Source organism: Eurosta solidaginis, chromosome 5 (assembly GCF_040869045.1).
Source record: "Eurosta solidaginis isolate ZX-2024a chromosome 5, ASM4086904v1, whole genome shotgun sequence".
NCBI classification, from domain to species: Eukaryota; Metazoa; Arthropoda; class Insecta; order Diptera; family Tephritidae; genus Eurosta; species Eurosta solidaginis.
Window position 1 is genome coordinate 26,584,343 of NC_090323.1, and position 18,744 is coordinate 26,603,086.

The 18,744-nt window shown below is 38.1% G+C and overlaps 2 protein-coding genes across 7 annotated transcripts in view; one reads left to right on the forward strand and one right to left on the reverse strand.

Annotated features, from left to right (window-relative positions):
• The window catches only part of LOC137254054 (hydroxyacylglutathione hydrolase, mitochondrial-like), a 141,825-nt gene that overhangs the window by 86,302 nt on the left and 36,779 nt on the right, over window positions 1-18,744 (reverse strand). For 3 of the 5 annotated variants that reach the window (XM_067791747.1, XM_067791749.1, XM_067791745.1), the window contains one exon: window positions 17,967-18,132. The exons of the other annotated variants lie outside the window; for them this stretch is intronic. Coding sequence is in view for 1 of the 3 variants with exons in the window: in XM_067791749.1 (XP_067647850.1) it covers window positions 17,967-17,979 (13 nt within the window). In the remaining 2 variants the exon portion in view is untranslated. The remainder of the gene's footprint in view (window positions 1-17,966; window positions 18,133-18,744) is intronic. 5 annotated transcript variants of the gene reach the window in all.
• The window catches only part of Six4, a 44,240-nt gene that overhangs the window by 17,355 nt on the left and 8,141 nt on the right, over window positions 1-18,744 (forward strand). The window lies entirely within an intron of this gene.

Genomic DNA, 18,744 nt, shown 5'->3' on the forward strand with positions numbered 1-18,744 from the left:
GGTATCAAATTAAAGGTATTAATGAGGGTTTTAAAAAGGAATAGCCCTTAGTTGTATATGTGAAGGCGTTTTCGAGATATCGACCAAAATGTGGACCAGGGTGACCCAGAACATCATCTGTCGGGTACCGCTAATTTATTTATATATGTATGTAATACCACGAACAGTGTTCCTGCCATGATTCCAAGAGCTTTTGATTTCGCCCTGCAGAACTTTTTCATTTTCTTCTATTTAATATGGAAGGTGTCACACACATTTTACAAAGATTTTTCTAAAGTTATATTTTGCGTCAATAAACCAATCCAATTACCATGTTTGATCCCTTTTTTCATATATGGTATAGAATTATGACATTTTTTCATTTTTCGTAATTTTCGATATCGAAAAAGTGGGCGTGATCAAAAAAACTGGCTTCAACTGTTTTCGCCCATTTTCACAGAGAACAGTTATCGTCAAAGAATATATAAAAAAAATAAATTAAATAAATGTAAGGCGCGATAACCTCCGAAGAGATCTAAGGCCGAGCTTCTCTTCCAATTTGCGTCGTGCTCCTCTTGATTTTTCCCTACAAATTGGCCGGACTGGACCTACATGTTTTATGCCGACTCCGAACGGCATCTGCAAGGCAGATGAGTTTTCACTGAGAGCTTTTCATGGCAGAAATACAATCGGAGCGCTTGCCAGACACTGCCGAGGGGCGACCCCGCTTAGAAAAATTTTCTTCTAATTGAAAAATCTTATTTCTAAAATTTTGATGTTGCTTTGCCCGGGAGTTGAACCCAGGGCATACGGTGTGATAGGCGGAGCACGCTACCATCACACCACGGTGGCCACCAAAGAATATATGCCCCTACCAAATTTCACAAGGATTGGTGAATTTTTGTTCGACTTATGGCATTAAAAGTATTCTAGACAAATTAAATGAAAAAGGGCGGAGCCATGCCCATTTTGAAATTTTCTTTCATTTTTGTATTTTGTTGCACCATATCATTACTGGAGTAGAATGTTGACATAATTTACTATATACTGTAAAGATATTAAATTTTTTGTTAAAATTTGACTACAAAAAAAAATTTTTTTTTTTAAGTGGGCGTGTTCGTCATCCGATTTTGCTAATTTTTATTTAGCACACATATAGTAATAGGAGTAACGTTCCTGCCAAATTTCATCATGATATCTTCAACGACTGCAAAATTACAGCTTGCTAAACTTTTAAATTACCTTCTTTTAAAAGTGGACGGTGCCACGCCCATTGTCCAAAATTTTACTAATTCTCTATTCTTCGTCATAGGGTCAACCCACCTACAAAGTTTCATCGCTTTATCCATCTTTGGTAATGAACTATCGCACTTTTTCGGTTTTTCGAAATTTTCGATATCGAAAAAGTGGGCGTGGTTATAGTCCGATTTCGTTCATTTTAATAGCGATCTGAGATAAGGGCCCACGAACCTACATACCAAATTTCGTCAAGATACCTCAAAATTTACTCAAGTTATCGTGTTTACGGATGGACGGACGGACATGGCTAAATAAATTTCTTTTTTCGCCCAGATCATTTTGATATATAAAAGTCTATATCTATCTCCGTTAGTTTATGCCGTTACGGATTACCGTTATGCGAACAAAATTAATATGTTCTGTGAGCTCTGCTCAGCTGAGTATAAAAATAGTTTTAAGTTTACCGTAAGACTGCTATACAAGCAAAAAAACACGCGGGCGGGACATGTACTGTTTCCTGTGCTATTGCTAACGGCTGCTGCTGCGTGAATTCAATTTACTCTTTAGCACTTGAGCGTAATTTATGTGCACATTTCCCCATTCCGCCGATGCGGTTCGTTGGCGGGCTAAATATGTTTTTGGTTATTCTTCCTATTGTAAATACTTTTAGACTTTTGGTCGCCACAATTGTTACACTTTTTTTTAATTCCTTTTTTAAGCATAAAAACTATAATGTAAATGCTTCGCATGCGCAACGCATGTGCCACCAGCGCACCGGCAGCGGCATCCAATAACAGCTTAACTATTTGCACAGTGGGGCGTCGATGTTAAACCAATTTTTGTTTCTTTCCGTCAAGTTTGTCATAGGAAATGTTAATGATAACACATGTTTTACATTAAAACGCTAAACTCATTCTAATTTTATAGTTTTTCGAAGACAAGTTGAAATTCATAGAATTTCAAATGAATTTTTCTCTATAAAAAAATATCGAAGAAACGAAATCTTTCGCCCTTAATATCAAAAATTTACAGATTAGGGGTCCTTCAAATAAGTCGATTTAATGGAGAAAACAGAGGTGTATAACCACTCCACAGTGGTCGGTTCCATAGGCCAAAAATAAAAAAATCGTAGTGAAAAGTTTGTCACCAAATGTGTCGTTAGTATCTCTTTTTAGAACAGCCTTTTAAAAGGTATATTTGTTTTTGTTGTATTCGAACTGTACTCTTTAAGAATAGCTTCAAAAGTGAGTTATATTAGTTTGTGAGTGTAAGTGGTATTAGTTTGCAGTTTGAGCAAGTTAAAACTTGCACTTGTTTATGCTATTTAAAAATATATAAAATATCATCATATTGAAATAAATAGAAATGAATATTGAAGTCAAAGGTATTTACTTAATTTTGAAATAATTTTAGTGTATTGTAACGAATTTACTGCAAATTTACTGCAAATTTATTTGCAACCTTCTGCTAAGTTCGAATCACTAAACTGTTGAATAAATAACACCACTATTTAGTAATGCAAAATGGTCTTTATTAAAGTACTTCACAATAAATAACTCTACTATTGCTCGACAGATAGCGTGCTTAATAAAACCATTGATGCCATTTTAGCTATTTTATAGCTAGATTTAGCTATTCTTTCGGCGTTTAGCTATAGAAATTCGGGTTTAGCTATTAGCTATTTTTTAGCTATTTTTTTAATCGAGTTAGCGATTTTAGTTAAAAAAATTTTGTAATTTGCTAAATTATTTTCACAGAACTTTTTAGAATATAAATATCGACCGTGTGCACTCTGCCTTATGGCTATCAAATTGCTCAAAAGTTGGTAGTCTGGCATGCCCAATAAATTTTTATTATATCGATTATTGGTATGTAATCGAATTGCTACTTCCAAATTTAATGGTCAATCGCTTATTCATGTGCACGTTTTTTTCATAATAGACCGTCGAAATGGAACGGAATTACAAATTTATATTGAAATTCTTTGCTTATTACACCTTTTTATTTTAGGAATGACAGCAGCGATAACAGCACTGACGAAGAGTCGTGTACAAGTGAAAAGAGGTTGTATTTCTTTGGTGAATTGGTGCATTATTTTGTGTTTAATTTTTTACCTTAGAAAGTACAAGCAAGGCTTTCGATCATCTTGGTTGAAGGACAAACGATTTGAGAAGTGGATTAGCTACGATGGAGACAATATTGCTTGCAAATATTGTCACTGCATATTGAAGCCGAAGTTGTATGGCTTGATTTTACATGCGAAAACTAAAAAGCATGCAAATGCAATGTCTCCTTTTTCCCGGGGTATACAACCACCTTTACCTTTTCGATCAGTGACGGTAAATAACAGTGCAGTAAAGGCAGAAAGTAAAGCAAGAAAATGCAGTTTATATTGCTGCGCATACATCGATTTTATCTGTTGATCATCTGATACAATTACAAAGACATATATTAGACGATAGTGAAACTGCAGCCAGTTTAAAAATCATAAAAAATGTATTATTTCCTCATTTCAAAAAATTATTAATGGATGACATTAAAACAAATAAGTTTAGTCTGATAATAGACGAGTCAACTGACATTAGCGTCAAAAAGTATCTGGGTATTGTCATTCGTTACTATAGCGAAAGTTCCAAACAAATTATAAATACTTTTTTAAAATTAGCTGAGCTAAAAGACTATACATCGGAGGACATTGTTGAATCAATTCTTAAGTCGCTGGAAGAGTGCAATTTACGCATAGAAAATATGGTAGGTCTAGGAACGGACAATGCTAATGTTTTGACCGGTGTCAATAGAGGTGTAATCGCTCGATTGAAAGGGCTCAATCCGAAAATAAAACTAGTACCATGTATTTGTCATTCGATACAGATAGCTGTCTCTACCGCCTCCAAAATTATTCCTAGTGAAATAGAATTTCTTGTGGCAGAAACGTATAATTGGTTTTCCAAGTCTGCTGCAAGACAAAATCAATACAAAGCCATTTTTTCTGCCATTAATGACGGACTGCAACCAATACAAATTGTCAGGGCACGTGATACTAGGTGATTATCTATTGAAGTGGCGATCAAACGATTAGTAGATCAATGGCTGGACCTGCGAACACATTTTAAAATTGCTGCACTTAAGGAAACATGCCACAAAGCAAAGTTATTGGCTCTCTTTATAATGATACTAATTTAGCATATCTTCAGTTTTTAAAGCCGCTGCTAAACGAAGTTCAGAAAGCTAATAAATTATTCGAATCGAATGATGCAGATCCCAAAAAATTTTTTTAAAGCTAGTTTTGTTGATCACTGATCTATGTAATCAAATAATATCTCTATGTAAAAATGTTGACCCTTTGTGTTCTCCGCTTACAACATATTTAACTCCATTTCCACAATTTCATTATTCTTTTGAAGAATATATAAAATTAAAAAAGGCGAAGGTAGCATTGATGAAGATGCAGAACAATGCATTCGGAAATTTTTTCAGACTTTTATTATCAAGTTAATTGAGCAGCTACGTCAACACCTACCACAGAATATTCAATCTTTAAAAAATATTGAGTTTTTTGCTATAAAAAATGCTTTAAATGTTGTGAAGCCCAAAATATTTGATACGTTTAAGGCAGAAAAGGGCTCTTTAAACGAAGATGAAATTACTGTTATAGAAATGCAATGGAAAAAACTATATTCATATCCATGGCAAGAGACCACTTCTACAGTAAAGTTTTGGATAGAGGTAAGAGAGTTTAGAAATGCCATTAATGAAAATCCGTTTGAATTATTATTTTTTTTTTTTTGCTTTATAATAATCTAGTAACTACGGACATACATATGTGGTGTAATTTAATGTGAAATAAAGGCTTATTTAGCTATTTTTATAGAAAAAAAATTTTAGCTATTTTTGGCTATGAAATTTTTTTTTAGTTATTTTTGTTGTCAATTTAGCTATAAGCTCCAAAAATGTCTGGCAACACTGATCAAAACTGACTCTCGCGCCTCTACGGTTGGTGCTTTTATACTCTGTGATTTCCTCGTCGCATCTTCTAGGCGCTTCCAGAATTTAGTTTAGTTAGTTACTGCCATATAATTATAACTACAGATGCACGTGTATAGCTTCTCATAGGCGCGTGTATTTGTGAGCGACACTTCCGCAATTACAATTGTGCATCTCTTCTCCGCTGCGTGTACGTACATATGTGTAGACATAATGATTGATTCGTTTATGTAGATACATAATGATTGATTTATGGATGTGCATACAAGTCACTCTTAGCATCGGCTTAGAGATGACAGTACCCCTTAGTGTTGCTAATATTCGTAACACTGCCCTCCACCTAAGCCTGATCGTCCCGATCAGACAAATCTCTCGATCTAAACGCTGCCAGCCTTTCCAAATGAACCACTTTCATTTTGGTTCGGGGTTTGCCAATGGTTTGTATGCGGTACACTACATCGTTGATCCGTTTTACAACTTTGTATGGGCCTTCCCAATTACACTGCAATTTCGGGGACAAACCTTTTTTTCGTTGTGGGTTGTATAACAGCACCAAATCTCCTTCCTGAAACCCTTCCGAATTAATTGCTTTATCGTACCTCGCTTTCATCTTGTCACTCATAATCTTTGATCGTTGCCTTACAAGATCGTGTATCTCTCTCAGCTCTTCTTCCAAGACACCAGTGGATTTCTTGACATTTCTCTCTGCATCGGCATCTATCCGAAACTTCAAACCAGCTGGCAGTCGAAGGTAATTCCCAAAAATTACCTCTACGGGAGTTGGCCCGTTGTCTCATGCACTGCCGATCGGTAAGCCATCAAGAATAATGATATATGTGTATCCCACTCCTTATGGTACTTGTCTACTACTTTCCTTAAATGCTCCTCCAATGTTCTATTGAATCGTTCCACCATACCATCGAACTAAGGATGCAATGCAGTTGTCCGTGTTTTTCGAATTCCCAATGATTTACACATTTCCCGGAACACAGCTGATTCGAAATTCCTGCCTTGGTCAGAATGTAACTCCATTGGTACACCATACCTTGCAACCCAATTGTTTATAAACACTTCTGCTACTGTTTCCGCTTCTTGATTTGAGATTGGGTATACCTCTGGTCATTTGTTGAAATAATCCATAACCACCAGTACATATTTGTTTCCGCAGTTGCTAGTAGGAAATGGACCTGCGACATCCATAGCGATCCTTTCAAATGGCGCACCTGAGTTATATTGCTTCATCTGGCCATGACTTCGGGTTTTGGGCCCTTTCGTTCTGCTGCAAACCTCGCAGTTCGCAATCCACTCAGTGACCGACTGACGGCAACCAACCCAATAGAATCTCTGTTTAATCTTCTCGAGCGTCTTCGTGATTCCAAGATGACCTCCGCTTTGACCATTATGCAGCTCGCTGAGCACGTCAGGAATCCTCTTTCTGAGAACAACTATCACATTCTTCTTGCATTGACCATCCTCACTCTCCCATACTCGATGCAAGCAACCGGATATCAGTTTTAAACTGTTCCACTTCGCAATGGGACTCTCCGCTGACATCTCTTCCCTGTTTGGTCTTTCATTTCATTCGAGCCCTTTCATAACATGTGACAGATCTGTATCTTCTACCTGACACTTTCTTAGTTGTTCCTTGTCCCATTCATCCGTACACGTTATATCCATTAGCCGGACATCTATAATGTCTTCTTTAGCCTCGGCTTTTGAACAGTGCTTGCATTCCAAACTACATGGTCTTCATGACATTGCATCGGCATTTCCATGGGTACTACCTTTTCGATGCTCAATGGAAAAGTCATAGCTTTGTAGTCGCTCGATCCACCGTGCCAATTTTCCTTCCGGATTACGGAACTGCAGTAGCCATTTTAAAGCTGCGTGATCTGTCCTGACACGGAATCGCTGGCCGTAGAGGTATTTGTGAAAATGTTTAACGCACTCTACCAATGCCAACAGCTCTCTCCGCGTAACGCAGTATTTCCTCTCTGGTTTTCCAATCGAACGGCTGTAATATGCAACTACCTTCTCCTGTCCATCGACCAGTTGTGATAAAACGCCTCCTATAGCATATCCACTCGCATCTGTATCTAGAATAAATGTTGCTCCTGGAATCGGATATGCTAACATTGGGGCAGTGCACAAACGCTCCTTCAATGTTTGGAAAGCCACTTCTTGCTCCTTCTTCCATTCAAAAGCTTTATTTTTTTCTTGTAAGCTCATGGAGGCTTTGGGCTACGCTGGAAAAATTTTGTACAAATCGGCGGTAATATGTGCACAGCCCAAGGAAACTTCTTAATTCATGTAGGTTCTGTGGTCTTGGCCAATCCTTTACAGCCTCTATCTTTTCGTTCGCAGTGCAGATGCCCTCTGTCGTTACCTTGTGACCCAAATAATTTACTTCCTTTTTAAACAGCGCACACTTTTTGGGACTTAACTTCAGACCAGCGCCAGCTATTCTTTGGAAAACTTCCTCCAAGTTCTTAAGATGTTCATCGAAATTCTTGCCCAATACGATGATGTCATCCAGGTACACCAAGCATGTTTTCCAATGTAGTCCTTTCAATACCTGATCCATGAGTCTCTCGAATGTAGCTGGTGCATTACATAGTCCAAAGGGCATTACTGTAAATTGCCAAAGACCATCTCCGACGCTGAAGGCTGTTTTCCCTTTGTCTTCCTCCTTTACCTCCACTTTCCAGTAGCCGCTTTTCAAGTCCAGTGTGGAAAACCATTTCGTACCAGAGAGCGAGTCCAGAGTGTCGTCAATTCTTGGCAATGGGTAGCTATCCTTTTTCGTAACGTCATTCAACTTCCGGTAGTCCACGCAAAACCTCATTTTTCCATCCTTCTTCTTTACAAGTACTACCGATGAGCTCCAGGGACTAGCTGATGGTTCGATGACGCCGCTGTCGCTCATTTCTTGTATAATTTGACTCACAACTTGCCGCTTCGCCAGTGGAACACTACGTGGAGCTTGACGGATCGGCCTCGCATCTCCAGTGTCAATTTGATGTTTCACAACGTTGGTGCGGCCTGGTTTAGAACCGTCCTGGTCAAATATGTTCGCGTACTTTAGGAGCAGTTGTTTTGCCTTACTCTGATATGCTTCCTCTAGCCCCTGCGTCCATGCCGTGATGTCATTTGAAAGATTAGTATTACTAGCTGAAACGTGTTCCTGGAGCTGTTCACAGTTAATAACTACTTCAGCCTCTTGGCATCTTCCCAAAATAGCTCCTTTAGTGAGTTTGAGTGGTGAATTGAACTCATTGAGTACTCTTACCGGAACACGTCCATCTTGTTTTGTCATAGCCAGGGTTTTTCCTACAAGTATGTTCAGTGCTGATTTGTTTGCTGCTTCGACAACCCACAATTTGTTTGTCCCACACTCTCCATCAACCTTTGCCCAGATGACTGCTTCGGATTTTGGTGGTATTCGCTGACTCTCTTCCACCAGCACTCGTTTACTGCTGTAGCCTCTCTCGTAGCCGACATTAAGTGGTACATCCATGTTCTTATATCGCATCGTCTTGCTTTGCATGTCGATCTTGATGCCCTGGTCGATTAAGAAGTCCACTCCAATTATGATTTCATCAACAATCTCTGCCACTATAAAATTGTGTACTACCGTGACGTTCCCAATTGCGACTTCACATGATACTTCTCCTAGAACCGTGCTGTCTTCTCCAGTGGCTGTACGCAATCTTGCTCCATGCAATGGTGTTATCTTCTTGTTGACTAAATCCGCTCGAATGATGGAATGAGATGCACCCGTATCTACAGTCAGTAAACGTTCCTTTCCATCCACATGTCCTCCGACAGTAAGATTGTTTGACCTTCTTCCAATTTGTGAGATAGAGATTATGGGGCATTCAATTGAGGGAGCCAGCTGTCGCCCCTTACGGCTGACTCGCTTTAGTTTAACGATTGAGTGGATTTGGAGATTTGCTCATCTCCTTCAGCTCTGCGTTTACGGCCACCCACATTGTTGGAGCTATTGGGACCGGTGCTGCAATGTCGTGCAATATGACCTGGGTTGCCGCACTTGAAACATTTAATAACTCCGGCATTTTTCTGTTTTGATCCCTTCAGTGCTTCCAAAATTGTGTCTACCCATTCTGGCCTTTCTACTTCTACACGATGAGCCTTATATGCTGGTTTACTTAATAGGGAGGCAGTTTCCTGAGTCAATGCATGTGATACCGTTTCAGCAAATGTCAGTTTTGGGTTTCGCGTATGTAGCTCGCTTCGTTTCCACGTCTCGTATGCCATTTATGAAGCTCTGGATTTTTACCCTTTCAGTGTATTCCACAGGTGCGTCTGCATTTGCAAGATAAGCCAATCTTTCAATATCTGAAGCAAACTCCTGCAATGTCTCATTTGCTTTTTGGTAGCGGTTTTGCAACTCAATTTGGAATATCTGTTTCCTATGCTCGCTTCCGTAACGTCTCTCTAAAGCGCTCATCAATGTTTCGTAGTGATTCCGCTCGTACTCTGGGATGGTCTGTAAGATTTCCGCGTCAGGCCCTTTCAGTGCCACGAACAGAGCTGCAACTTTATCTTCAGCATTCCATTGGTTCACTGCTGCGGTCTTCTCAAACTGTAGCTTAAAGACCTGAAAAGGAACAGAACCGTCAAAGGATGGTGTCTTTACCTTTGGATTACTCGCTGAAACAGCTGGGCGGTTTAGTTGTAACTGCTCCATACGATCTTTTAACGCTTCTATTTCGGCATCAATTTTGTCCTCGAGTTGTAAAATTTTTGCATCCTGCTCTTCCAGTTTCACAAAGAGCTGCGATGATACTTGTTCCGAAATTTGTGCCGACATTTCAGATATACGTGCCTCTTGCGCTTCCAGTTGAGATGCCAAATATGTCTTCTGTTCTTCCAATTGTGATGTTATACGGGTTTTCTGCGATTCCAGTTGGGATACCATATACGTCTTCTGTTCTTCAAGTTGTGAAGAAATTTGTGTCGACATTTCTGAAATACGTGTTTCTTGTGCTTCAATTTTCGATGTTACTGTCGACGTTTGTGCAGATATTGCAGCCAATATCACGTTCAAGTCTGTGCTGGTAACCGTTTGCGATGTTTCGTTTTTCTCTTCAATTTTTGTTGTCTCCTCGCCATCAAAATGAAAGACATACTCTTCCACATCAATTCCTTCTGCTTCCATTGCCTCTCGTAGCCGTGCCTGAAGTTCAAGTTTAACGCCGCTTGTATTCAATCCACGGGTCTCCAACTCCTTCTTTAGTTGCTGGATCTTCAATTCACTGAACTTTGCCATGTCCTTGTTGTCCTTTGGAATTTATTCAACAATTCCTCTTCTGACACCAATTGTAACGAATTACTTGCAAATCCTCTTATTTGCCCTTTTGCTAAGTTCGAATCACTAAACTGTTGAATAAATAACTCCAATATTGAAGAATGGAAAAATGGCCTTTATTAAAGTAATTCACAATTACACGTATACTTTGCTACTCGCTGGCTTAATAACCAAACTGATTGATAACTCAAATGAAACTCTACTATTGGCCGGCAGATCGCGTGCTTAATCAAACTGATTGATATCTCAACTCAAACTGAATTACTTCTTACTCGCTTGCCCCGCATATATTGTTGTCTGAAAAAACCATAAAGATCGGTGGTATATATAGTATACTGGCAGACCCGGCAGACGTTGTTCTGCCCTAAATTTGACCTATCTTCATACATTTTAATAAACTTTTTCCGTCTAACTCTGCCCTACCCCTCTACACTTTTTCCTAATCTTTTTATTCACTTCTCCCTCCGTCTTTTTCGCTTCATCTCCATCTTCGTCTCATTCTATCTCTTTCTCAGTCTCCTTCTCTCTTTTCTCTTCTCTCAAGTTTTTCTCCTTCTTCTTCATCTCTTATTGCCAGTTCCAGAGGGTGGTATGTATTTTGTTCCAGTCCCACAGCGAGTCTCCGTCCCAGTCCTGGTCCTAATCCCAGTCCCAGTCTGTCTCTGGCATACTTCCCGGAAAAAAGCATCGTAAATACTAATATAGGCAAATTTATATACGAAATTTCAGGCAAATCGAATAGGACATATGAAAACAGGTATACGGGTATTATTAATTCTTGTCTTTATTTCGGCTTCGCATGCATATTTATCAGTTTTGCCAGGTTGATACGACTAAATCGAATATCACAATGAACTTTAGAGCTCTCAGCAACAGCTTTCATTTGATATCCATAATCCACACATATTCTAGGGGTATCCGGGTCCATGTCTTGGCCTATATCTCGAGACCCTAGTCACTCAGCGGTGTAAAACTAACTCTGTACTAAAGCATACATCAACAGCTTCACTTTGATACCCATAATGTAAAAACACATTCTAGGTGTATCCGGGTCCATGTTTTGGCCTATATCTCGAGACCGTAGTCACCCAGCGGTGTAAAACCTCCTCTGTACTAAAGCATATATCAACAGCTTCACTTTGATACCCATAATGTAATAACACATTCTAGGTGTATCCGGGTTGGGCTATATCTCGAAACCCTAGCCTCCCAGTTGTATGAAAATTATCCTGTAATATATCACTCATCAACAGCTTTCATTTGATATCCATATTGTATAAACACATTCTAGGGGTACCCTGGTCCACGTTTTGGGCTATATCTCGAGACCCTAGCCTCCCAGTTGTATGAAAATTATCCTGTACTATAGCACCCAGCAACAGCTTTCGTTTGATATCCATATTGTATAAACACATTCTAGGGGTACCCAGGTCCACGTTTTGAGCTATATCTCGAGACCCTAGCCTCCCAGTTGTATGAAAATTATCCTGTACTATAGCACTCATCAACAGCTTTCATTTGATATCCATATTGTATAAACACATTCTAGGGATACCCGGGTCCATGTTTTTGGCTATATCTCGAGACCCTAGCCTCCCAGTTGTATGCAAATTATCCTGTACTATAGCACTCATCAACAGCTTTCATTTGATATCCATATTGTATAAACACATTCTAGGGATGCCCGGGTCCATGTTTTGGGCTATATCTCGAGACCCTATCCTCCCAGTTGTATGAAAATTATCCTGTACTATAGCACTCATCAACAGATTTCATTTCATATCCACATTGTATAAACACATTCTAGGGGTACCCGGGTCCACGTTTTGGGCTATATTTCGAGACCCTAGCCTCCCAGTTGTATGCAAATTATCCTGTACTATAGCACCCAGCAACAGCTTTCATTTGATATCCATATTGTATAAACACATTCTACGGGTACCCAGGTCCACGTTTTGAGCTATATCTCGAGACCCTAGCCTCCAAGTTGTATGAAAATTATCCTGTACTATAGCACTCATCAACAGCTTTCATTTGATATCCATATTGTATAAACACATTCTAGGGATACCCGGGTCCATGTTTTGGGCTATATCTCGAGACCCTAGCCTCCCAGTTGTATGAAAATTATCCTGTACTATAGCACTCATCAACAGCTTTAATTTGATATCCATATTGTATAAACACATTCTAGGGGTACCCGGGTCCACTTTTTGGGTTATATCTCGAGACCCTAGCCTTCCAGTTGTATGAAAATTTTCCTGTACTATAGCACTCATCAACAGCTTTCATTTGATATCCATATTGTATAAACACATTTTAGGGGAACCCGGGCCCACGTTTTGGGCTATATCTCGAGACCCTAGCCTTCCAGTTGTATGAAAATTATCCTGTACTATAGCACTCATCAGCAGCTTTCATTTGATATCCATGTTGTATAAATACATTCCAGGGGTAACCGGGTCCACGTTTTGATATCAAGACCCGATTCTCAGACCTACCCAATATACTCACGAAATTTCATGAGAATCGGTTCAGCCGTTTCGGAGGATTTCAGCCTCTAAAACCGTGACAGAAGAATTTTATATATTAGATATCTCATACAACCAATTGTTCAGATAAGAAACTTTCGCAATTCTACCCTATTTTAACAGCTAGAAGCTTTAAATTTCACCAAATGCTTACGTTTATAGCATATATTGTTGTCTGAAAAAATCATAGAGAGCGGTGGTATATATATTATATACCCCATATAAACTGTCATTTTTGCCCCTTTTTTACGGCTAGAAGCTTCAAAATTCATCAAATTTCATCAAATAGTTACGTTTACGTCATATATTTTTGAAATACGTGATTCGTAGTCATAGTTTTTACATGCAGACCACAAAAAACGTGAAGCTTTGCATCCTCACACAAAGTATCTACCTTTTTTATTTTATACTAGCAGACCCGTCAGACGTTGTTCTTTTTGCCCTAAATTTGGTCTATCTACGTAAATTTTAATAAGCTTTTTCCGTCTTACTCTGCCCCCCCCCCCCCCCTCACTTCTTCTTAATCCTTTTATTCACTTCTCAGTCCGTCTTTTCGCTTCATCTATCTCTATTTCGTCTCAATCTATCTCTTTCTCAGTCTCCTTCTCCTTCCATCTTTCCTCTTCTCTCAAGTTTTTCCCATTATTCTTCATCCCTTATTTCCAGGCAAATCGAATAGGACGTATGAAAATAGTTATGTGGGTATTATTAATTCATGTCTTTATTTCGGCTTCGCATAAATATTTATCAGCTTTGCCAGGTTGATGCGACTAAATCGAATATCACAATGAAAATTACTTTAAAGCTCTCAGCAACAGCTTCCATTTTATATCCCTATTACACACACATTCTAGGGGTATCCGGATCCAGGTTTTGGCCTATATCATGAGACCCTAGTCACCCAGCGGTATAAAAATTACTCTGTACTAAAGCACTTATCAACAGCTTCAATTTGACAACCATAATGTAAAAACACATCCTAGTGTTACCCTGATCCACGTTTTGGCCTATATCTCGAGACCCTTCACAAATAGGTATGAAAACTACCCTGTACTAAAGCACTCATCAACAGCTTTCATTTGTTATCCATATTGTATAAACACTTTCTAGGGGTACCCGGGTCCACGTTTTGTCCTCAATCTCGAGACCCTAGTCACCAATAGGTATGAAAACTACCCTGTACTAAAGCACTCACCAACAGCTTTCATTTGTTATCATATTCTATAAACACATTCTAGGGGTACCCGCGTCCACGTTTTCGCTTATATCTCGAGACCCTAGTTACCCCCGGGTACGAAAAATACCCCGTATCAAAGTACTCATAAACAGCTTACATTCGATACCCATATTGTACAAACATATCCCAGGATTACCCAGGTCCACGGTTTGATCTCAAGACCCTAGCCAGAACGGGATAAAAATTATCCTATGCCTGTCTCCTAGTTCTAAGCTACCCCTCCACCAATTTTCAGCCAAATATGTTCATCCGTTCCTTCCTCTTCAATCACTCTTTTCTATTAAAAAAGGCGCATCAAAATCTGTTGCGTATTTTTAAAGGTTTAAGCATTCCATAGGGACAGAAAAAACGTCTTTGTTTTATACTGTGTAGTGATGTACATCCATACATACCTATAAACCTACGCCCGAAGTTAAATAACGCAGCGAATGCTATATATGTACGTATGTATGTGTCGCATCATGCTTCACTCAAAAGCAATTAGCGCGCACAGTTCACAGCGAACAACCACACAAACACATTTTTTGGTAAATATGTTACTTTTGTTTAAACAATTTGGCTGATTTAAGAAAGGAATCAAGTAGTTTTTTGATGCAGATCGAAGGTAAATATTTCAAAGTTTTACTGAAAAGTAGAATTTTCTAAATCCATTCATCCGTTTATAGCTGTGTAAACAAAAATTTTATGATTTTTTACTACATTTTGGCAATTTGCCACGCCCCTATAATATATATCTTCAAATTATATTAACTGTACTATCTCACGTAGCTAAGCTTTCAAATGCAAAGAACCGTTTTAAAATCGGAGCATTCTGTGTGAAGTTCTGTGCATACATGGCATTTAGCGACTTTATTTTATAAGATTTACTAGCAGACCCGGCAGACATTGTTCTGCCCTAAATTTGGTCTATCTGCATACATTTTAATAAGCTTTTTCCTTCTAACTCCGCCCTCCCCCCTCTTCACTTTTTCTTAATCTTTTTTTCACTCCTCCCTCCGTCTTTTTCGCTTCATCTATCTATATCTTTGTCTCACACTATCTCTTTCTCAGTCTCCTTCTCCTTCCCTCTTTTTTCTTATCTCATTCTTCTTCATCCCTTATTTCCAGTCCAAGAGGGTGGTATCTATTTTGTTACAGTCCCACTCCGAGTCTCAGTCCTAGTCCGTCTCTGGTCCACTTCCCGGAAAAATGTATCGTAAATACTAATATAGGCAAATTTATATACCAAATTTCAGGCAAATCGAATAGTACGTATGTAAATAGGTATGTGGGTATTATTAATTCATGTCATTATTTCTGCTTCGTATGCATATTTATCAGTTTTGCCAGGTTGATCCGACTAAATCGAATATCACAATAAAATTACTTTAAAGCCCTCAGCAACAGCTTTCATTTGATATCCATATTACACACACATTCTAGGGGTATCCGGGTCCACGTTTTGGCCTATATATCGAGAACATAGTCACCAATAGGTATAAAAACTACCCTGTACTAAAGCACACATCAACAGCTTCAATTTGATACCCGTAATGTAAAAACACATCCTAGTGTTACCCTGATCCACGTTTTGGCATATACCTCGAGACCATAGTCACAAATAGGTATGAAACTTACCCTGTACTAAAGCACTCATCAACAGCTTTCATTTGTTATCCATATTATATAAACACATTTTAGGGGTACCCGGGTCCACGTTTTGGCATATATCTCGAGATCCTAGTCACCCAGGGGTATGCAAATTACCCTCTACTAAAGCACTCATCAACAGCTTTCATTTGTTATCCATATTGTATAAACACAATCTAAGGGAACCAGGGTCCACCTATTGGCCTATATCTCGAGACCCTAGTCACCCATGATAGCCATATTGTACAAACACATCCCAGGATTACCTTAGCATAAAAAATATATTGAAGAATTAAATTTCCTTAGTGCACACATATTAGCATATACATGCAAAAATACCAAAAAATAAATTTTTTGTTTAAGTAGTTTAAAGAAATGTGCAATATTTTTAAAAGAGTATTTTTCAAGAGATATTTGCATTCTTAACCATTTATGTTGCATGAACTTGGCAACAATGCATAAATATGTATATACATATATATGTCAAGCTGATATGATATGAAAATACATACATACATCCATACATATAAATGTACTCCCGAAGTTCAATAACGCAGCGAATGCTATGTGTCGCCTCACTCAAAAGCAATTTGCTCGCACAGATCACAGCGAACAACCACACAAACACATATTTTGGTAAAAATGTTACTTTTGTTTAAACAATTTTGCTGATATAAGAAAGGAATCAAGTTTTTTTTTTGATGCAGAACGAAGGTATATAATTCAAAGTTTTACTGAAAAGTAGAATTTTTCAAATCCATCCTTCCGTTTATGGGTTATAGCTGTGTAAACAAAAATTTTATGATTTTTTACTACATTTTGGCAATTTGCCACGCCCCTATAATATGTAACTTCAAATTATATTAACTGTACCATCTCACGTAGCTAAGCTTTCAAATGCAAAAAACCGTTTTAAAATCGGAGCATTCTGTGTGAGTTATGTGCATACATGGCATTTAGGGACTTTATTTTATAAGATTTATAGATAGATTACAGATTTATCTTAAAAATCGTTTAGATATGTTCAAATTTCACCAAATGCTTACGTGTATAGCATATATTGTTGTCTGAAAAAATCATAGAGATCGGTGGTATATTGTATATATCTCATACAACCGATTGTTCAGATAAGAAACTTTGCGCAATTTCTGCCCCATTTTAACAGCTATAAGCTTCAAATTTCATCAAATGCTTACATACGTATATAGCATATATTGTTATCTGAAAAAATCATTGAGATCGGTGGTATATATAGTATATATCTCATACAACAGATTGTTCAGATAAGAAACTTTGCGCAATTTCTGCCCCATTTTAACAGCTAGAAGCTTCAAATTTCACCAAATGCTTACGTATATAGCATACATTGTTGTCTGAAAAAATCATAGAGATCGGTGATATACATATTATATACCCCATATAAACTTTAATTTTTGCCACACAAAAAACCTGAAACTTTTCATCCTCACACAAAGTACCTACCTCTTTTTTATTTTATATTTATCTTAGAAATCGTTTAGGTACGTACATCCGTTCACTATATATTTCTTATCTTATACATCCGACTATCTGGAGATTACGAACGGGATAAGATTATTGTTCAGCCCCATTTACGAAAGGTATGAAGTCCCATCCTTACTTATTTGCACACATATTTCAATTTCAGTTAAAGTTTTAGTTGGGTTCCTCACCGATCCTCACGTTGGAACTTATGTCTTATTATTATTCAAAGTTTTAAGATTCTAAAGTGTTAATATCAGCTGCCACTCTCTGCCACTAACTATGTTTGGTGACAGTTTTCTGATAGCGTCAACGTGATAAATGATTGTCGTATGTTGTATGTGCTCACATGTAACATACGACATTATTTTATCCAGTCGACGATAAGCAAATGTAAACTCTTGTGTGTGTTTGTTGTTTTGTTATTGTTATGTATGCAAGATATTTTAATAACTTTAATTTCTTTATTTAATCTTATAAAACATTGTATTTGCGATAGACACATCTTACCACTTTTCCTCACACATCTACTTACTTTTTGTATGCATGCGTTGAAAGAAGGTGGTTGTGAGTCGGTATAAATTTTATGAAAAAATAATTATCACATATTTGTAAAGCCGTGAGCAAAGTTTCACGTTGATATCTCTGCTGGAAGTATTTTTGGCCACCAACTGCATATAAGATCGACCACTGTGCACTCCCTGTGAGACAAACCAGAAAAAACATATTGTAACGAATTTTGGGAAATTCCGCTTATTTGCAACCTTTTACTAATGTTCGAATCACTAAACTGTTGAATAAATAACTCCACTATTCAATAATGCAAAATGGCCTTTATTAAAGTACTTCACAATAACACTTCTACTTCTCAACAGATAGCGTTCTTAAATCAAACTGATTACTGATTCTCAGCGTTACCTCCTTTTGTACTCTGTGATTTCCTCGTTCGCATACTTCTAGGCGTTTCTATTTCTAGAGTTTACTACTCGTTTACCAGCTTTAAATTTCTCAGCTATAACTACAGATGCACGATTATTATAGCTTCTCGCATATCCCATGCGCGTGTATACGTGAGTGATACTTCCACAGATTATTGCCTACTTTTGGGAGTATCTCAGATATATGCATGTGTTTGTGCGTTGCTCTCCGCTGCTTGTATGGACATATGTATGGACATATGCATAGACATAATTATTGATTTGTTGATGTGCATACAAGTCACTGCTTAGTATTGGCTTAGAGATGATAGTATCCCTTAGCGTTGCTAATATTCGTCACAATATGATCATTGCCCACGTCAACACATCCAAGCC